Below are 6,000 nucleotides of genomic sequence, written 5' to 3' on the forward strand. Positions count from 1 at the left end.
CACTTGGAAGGCAGAGGCAGGCGGATTTCTGAGTTCGAGGCCAGCCTGGTCTACCAAGTGAGTTCCAGGACAGCCAGGGCTACACAGAGAAACCCTGTCTCGAAAAACCAAACCAAACCAAACCAAAACAAAATAAAAGGTCTTGCTATGTATCTATCCCTAGGGCAGCCTCAAACTCACAATAATCCTCCTGCCTCAGCCTCTTGAGGACTATAATCTGCCCAAGGATGAGGGGCTCAGATAGGGAGGGTGGAGGGATAGCTCCGATGTTAAAAATGTCTCCATATGGAATCAAAATGTGCCTCCCTATCCAGGCCCTTGTGAGCCAAACGGAAGGCATAGCCTCCCTTTCTTCCTGGGGGAGGCTTGGGAAAGGGGGCCCTGAGAACAGGAAGTCCTGACTTGGCAAGTCAGCTGCTCAATGTGTCAGTCATTCCACTGGGACGGAGCTGGCTCTAACAACTAGGGTGGGCTGCCGGCACGAGACACATAGTGGGGCCTGCACAGTATTCTCAGCAAACTGCTAGGATTGGCTCCTGGGTTTGAGGATTTCCAAATCCTTCAGTATGGAGGCCGGTGGTCCAGTATCAGTCCTACACCATGTCCCCTCGTGACCCAAGGTACTCAGCAGACTTTGACCAGAATGCTTGACACAAGGAGGCCCAGCCAAGAGCTGTGGTCAGCCGCTGCCCTAGGGCTATTTTGTAGGAGTGCTGAGGACACCCATGACAGTCCCCTGCCCTCCCTCCCAGTGAGATACACACATTGCATTTGTGGGGCAGAGTCTGGTGTGAAGCCCTGTGATGATGTCTCACTCTCAGGGATTCACACAGAGCCCATCCAAAGCCCAGGAAACAGGCCTCATGATTCCCACACTCTACAAATTAATTCCATGGTCACAGCTAGTGTCTCTGAACACAGCAGCACAGGGGATAGTGCTAAGCATTCTACACAGAGGGCAACTGAGAGGGGCACAGAGGCTGCTCAGGGCCACACGACTGCAAAGAAGCAGGCGCAACCCTGGAACTCAACAGTATGAGCTATCGGTCTCTATCACTTCTCGTAAGGGGTCTTCAAGGCATCCGGTTGCAACATCGAAGGGTAGATGAAGATAAAATTCAACCTTCCTGCTCAACAATGTCTGTCCCCTGATGGCTTCCCCCATCACAGCCCACATCCCTCCCTCCCTGCTCACTGGGCTCTCCAGCTCCACATCTCCTTCCTATTCCCAGGACCACAGCTGCCTCCTTCAGAAACAGAACACGGGGTGAGGCAGATCTCACAAGTCCCGGCCAGCCACGGGGGGAGGGGGGGAGCCCCCATAGACTCAGGTGCAGCCCTGTGTGCAGATGGCCTTTGCTGCTAACAGTTCCGGATTAAGAACATGCTTCCTGGGGCTGGAGAGATGGCTCAGCGGTGAAGAGCACCGACTGCTCTTCCAGAGGTCCTGAGTTCAATTCCCAGCAACCACATGGTGGCTCACAGCCAACTGTAATGGGGTCTAATGCCCTCTTCTGGTGTATCAGAATACAGAGAATGCTCGTATACATAAAACAATAAATCTATCTTTAAAAAAAAAAAGAGCATGCCTCTTTCTCCTGGAGTCTCGCCCTGAGGCAGGCTCTGTATGTATTTATGTATGTATGAATGCAGGTTTGGCATCTCACACATCACCACACTCGTTGTCACCAAACCTTCACTGTCCCTCTTCTCTCTGCCTCCACACTCCCATGACTACAGGGGAGCTGAGGTGAGTCCCATGCAGACCAGGGCAGGTCTGAAGGCCATACAGAGATCAGTCCTCTTCTCATGCCACAAGACCTGTCCATAGCAGCTTGGGGCCATGTCCCGGGGGCCCTGGGAGGGATGGGACAATGTCTCATTCCTTCATCACCCCTTTAGGTCAGACAGATGCTTCAATTTCTCAGTAGATGTGTTGAGGGATCTGGGGCCAGCTTGCTTGCCAATCTGGGGGAGAGGCAGCCAGCCAAAACCAGAGCCCAACGCCAGGCACCACCCGAGCCAGCAGATTGTATCTGACATCACAGCCGCCCCCTTGCCTGGTGACCACGGCAACTGGAGGCCGCCCCCTCCTCTTTCCACCTCCAGAACAGTCCTCATGTTCCTTTTGACCACGGGTCTCCTGTGCCGGATGAATGGTGGGGAGACAGCATTTTAAATCTCCCGCAGGTAGCAGGGCCAAGCTGAGTGGAAGTTAGGAACTTGGGGATCTAGCTTTACAGATCCAAACCTTAGGCTTGGATCCTCAGTCCACCGTCTGCCAGCTATGTGCCAGTAGGTCAACCACTTCATCTCTCTGAGCCTCACCTGTAAGTGGCAAGGAGCCTGGGACCTCTCCCAGAAGGGAGGAGCAAGCTGATACAGCATTTGAGGGCCATTGTCACACAAATGAGGCTGGGAGGGAGCTGCCCCTTATGAACTGTGGGGCCTTGTCCAAGTCACAGGACCTCTCTGAACTTTGGTATCTTCATCTGGAAAGCAGGGTGACAATACTTCCCCTGCTGAGCTGCCACAGCCGTGGGTTAAGGCACAGAAAGCGTGTGGCACAGAGCCCAGTGCGTCATAGGCAGAAGTGCCCAAGTGATATTTCTGCTGGTACAGCTCTCCCTGGCTCCATTCTCTTCAGTTTATACCGATTCCTCAGATTCTAAAGCGGGTTGGCCCTTTCTCCCCTCCCTTGGTCATCTCCACAGCCACAGCTGTGCACAAGCCTCACCGTATCCCAGAACTATGCCCAGGACTGGAGTGGCCAGGTACCAAACCAAACCAGGGGACCACTTCCCTTCCCAACCCTCTGCTTCCTCATCGTGACAGGGAGCTGTGGCCATGTCCTCAGGCAGTGGCAAAGACCCCCCAAGGAGCTGTTCCTCCTTTTGATGTCTCTCCACTCCACTGAACCATGAACACCCTCTTCACCTCCTAAACCAGCCACCCTGAATCCAGAGGGCATTACTGTGTCCGGGTAAGGGTTCCATGACTTCCTGGGTATTGAGAACTTATGCCTATTGCCCCCATGCTCCAAGCTCTCCAATCCCCTACCTTGGCGGCCCGGCCCTTGTCCATGCAGGCTGGGTTCTGGCAGCGCAGTCCCTTCTCCTCTGCAGAGCTCTGGTCTTCTGTGGAGAAGCAGAGGGCATCAGTTCAGGGGTTGGGGGAGCAGCCACACTCCTGTGGGCCCTTGTGGCCTCCAGGTCAGGGGACTGGTGGGGTGGACTCCTCAATCCTGCCTTCAAAGGAAGTCAGTGTCCTTTTCTTTTTTAAACGCCAACTTATCTGCAGGGGGATCTGTTTGCAGAGCCCTTTTCTGTGCAGTTCCCCAGGGAAATTGTCCAGATTCCAGGGGGGAGTCTTTGGAAATCGGCTACTCCCTCCCTGAGTCCCACTAGCTGGAGGGGGCTCAGTAACCTCCTGGGGCCCCAGACTTTCTGAGCAATCCGGGCCAGGAGGAGGGGGGCTCCAAGGGTCCAAGATGCCTTCCCGAACTCTGTTCTCCAACTCAGACCCTCTGATGCCAGACATTTCCTTCCCGAGGCCTGGGGCGACCTCTGTTCTATCTATCTATCTCTGACCGAGAGTTTGGCCCCCTCCAAGCTGATGCCCTTTCTTCCCCGAGGCTTGAGCGCCGCAGCGAGGGGGTAGGGGCGAAGACCCGGCAGCTGCAGCTAGTCTCGGGTGCAGAGGCCGGCGTCCACCCGGCTCCAGCAAGGCCCTCCCCGGGGCAGGCCCGGCCCCCATCGCGCGCGACCGGGGCGAACTACCGGGGCAGCCAGTCGGGCTGCGAGGCGAGAGCAGACCGTCCGCGGGGCCGCACTCACCCATGGCGCCGAGCCGCAGGAGAACCGAGCGCGGGAGCCGAGGACCGAGCGCGGGAGCGGGGGAACCGAGCGCCGCGGCCGCCTGGCGCGCGAGGCGGGGCGGGGCAGGTGGGCGGGGGGCGGAGCGCGGGGCGGCCGCGGGGGGCGGGGAGCCGGCGGCCCCCGACGGCGCCTCCGCGGGAGACGGGGCGTGTCCCAGGTGGGTCCCACCCAGCCCCGCTCCCCGTCCCCCTCCGGGGATGGCCACGCGCGCCGGCTGCGCCCCGGTTCCAGGCGGTCTCCTGCACTGTGGCTGCGCCGCCGTGGCTGCTGCCCCGGCCGGAAGTGCCTCCAAGGAGTAGGCGCCTCCCGCACCCAGACACGCGGGTCGGCGGCACACGCACCCCTCCGTTCCGTGCCGCGCCCCAACTCGTTCGGAATGGCTGCCACCCGCGGATCCAGGGTTGAGGACGCGGTGGAGGTGGGCGGACCAGGGGCGGGTGGCCTCATTGAACGGCTGCTGCGGTGGTTTTAGTGTTCCCAGCTCAGCGCGCGCACCAAACTTAACTTCGCAAAATTACCACCCCAACACCCAGAGTCCCTCCCAGCCCGGGAGGCTCCACTGGGTTTCCTCAGGAACACCACGGCCCTGGCTAATATGCTTTGAGAATTTTCCCCTAATCGTTTATGGAAATGGGATTATCAATAGAGAGACGGCTTTTTTTCTTTTTAAAAAGTATCTTGGTGTTCTGCCTGCTTGTATCCTGTGAGGGTGTCAGATGCCCTGGCTGAAACTGGAGTTACAGTTGCAAGCTGCCATGTGGGTGCTAGGAATTGAACGCTGGTCCTTTGGTAGAACAGCCAGTGCTCATAGCCACTGAGCCATTTCTCCTGCCCCGCTCTCCCCAACCCCCAAACAGCTTTTTTATAGTTGCTGATTTGTTTTTGTTGTTTTTGAGTCAGGGACTCACTGTGTAACCCCGGCCAACCTTGAACTCTCAAGAGAACCTCCTTCCTCCTCCACCTCGGGAATGCTGCGACTTAAAGACATGCACCCCAACACTCCCCACATGGACACAGCATTTTTCAACCCTCTTGTAAGAGGTACATAAAGATGGCTGAGGATAAGCTGGGCAGTGGTGGCGCATACCTTTAATCCCAGCACTTGGGAGGGAGAGGCAGGGGAATTTCTGAATTCTAGGCCAGCCTGGTCTACAGAGTGAGTTCCAGGACAGCCAGGGGTATACAGAGAAACCTGTCACAAAAAAAGATGGCTGAAGCCCGGCATGGTAGCGCACGCCTTTAATCCCAGCACTCGGGAGGCAGAGGCAGGCGGATTTCTGAGTTCGAGGCCAGCCTGGTCTACAAAGTGAGTTCCAGGACAGCCAGGGCTATACAGAGAAACCCTGTCTCGGAAAACCAAAAAAAAAAAAAAAAAAAAAAAAAGATGGCTGAAGATAAAGGCTTTTGCTGCTCAAGTCTGACATTCTGAACCCAAACCCAAAATGGAAGGGGTAGGTAGTCCAACAGTCTTATGACATGCGTGTTTCGACATAACTGTGCACATGCTACACAAACACTAAATAAAATTAATATTTGGGGCTGGAGAGATGGCTCAGGGGTGAAGAGCACTGGCTATTCTTAGAGAGGACCCTAGTTCAGTTCCTAGCACCCATATGGTGGCTTACAACCATCTATAACTCCAGTTCCAGGGGATGTGGTGGCCTCTTAGGGCACCAGGCATATACATGGTGTACATATATACAGGCAAACATACACAAAATAAAAATTGAAAGAAAAAAAAATCTCAGTGAATTGAGCCAAACTCCACTAAGGGACTCCGGTGCTCCTGAACCAGCCTCTAGACCCTGTTTGCCCACTGGGACCTGCTGGCTCTGGGATGCCAAGACCTAGGTGTAGAATGAGCTTGGTCGGGGAAGAATCCTTCAAAGTCAGAGAGTAGGTTCCCAGACCCCTTCTCTGGAGGCCTCTCATCTGAAGTGGGATGCTTGACATGGACCCTGTGTGTCTGTGAGACCCCAGTCTCTGTATGTAGAGTAAGGGTCTTGAGTTTTGTGCTGGGTCCATTCAGCAAATATGAATCAAGCCCTAGGCTGGGTGTAAGAAACCTAGACTGGCCGGGCCTGGTGGCGCACGCCTTTAATCCCAGCACTGGGGAGGCAGA

At 55.8% G+C, this 6,000-nt stretch overlaps 1 protein-coding gene across 1 annotated transcript in view; it reads right to left on the bottom strand.

Annotated features, from left to right (window-relative positions):
• The window catches only part of Plekhg5 (pleckstrin homology and RhoGEF domain containing G5), a 29,291-nt gene extending 25,378 nt beyond the window's left edge, over positions 1-3,913 (bottom strand). Inside the window, exons 1-2 of the mRNA XM_085838556.1 lie at positions 3,837-3,913; positions 3,061-3,137 (exon numbers count right to left, since the gene is read on the bottom strand). Coding sequence (XP_085694682.1) covers positions 3,061-3,137; positions 3,837-3,840 — 81 coding nt within the window. The 5' untranslated portion in view covers positions 3,841-3,913. The remainder of the gene's footprint in view (positions 1-3,060; positions 3,138-3,836) is intronic.
• Positions 3,914-6,000: the final 2,087 nt, after the last annotated feature.

This window comes from Mus caroli, unplaced genomic scaffold (genome assembly GCF_978045245.1).
Source record: "Mus caroli unplaced genomic scaffold, Mus_caroli_1 scaffold_6, whole genome shotgun sequence".
Taxonomy (NCBI): domain Eukaryota; kingdom Metazoa; phylum Chordata; class Mammalia; order Rodentia; family Muridae; genus Mus; species Mus caroli.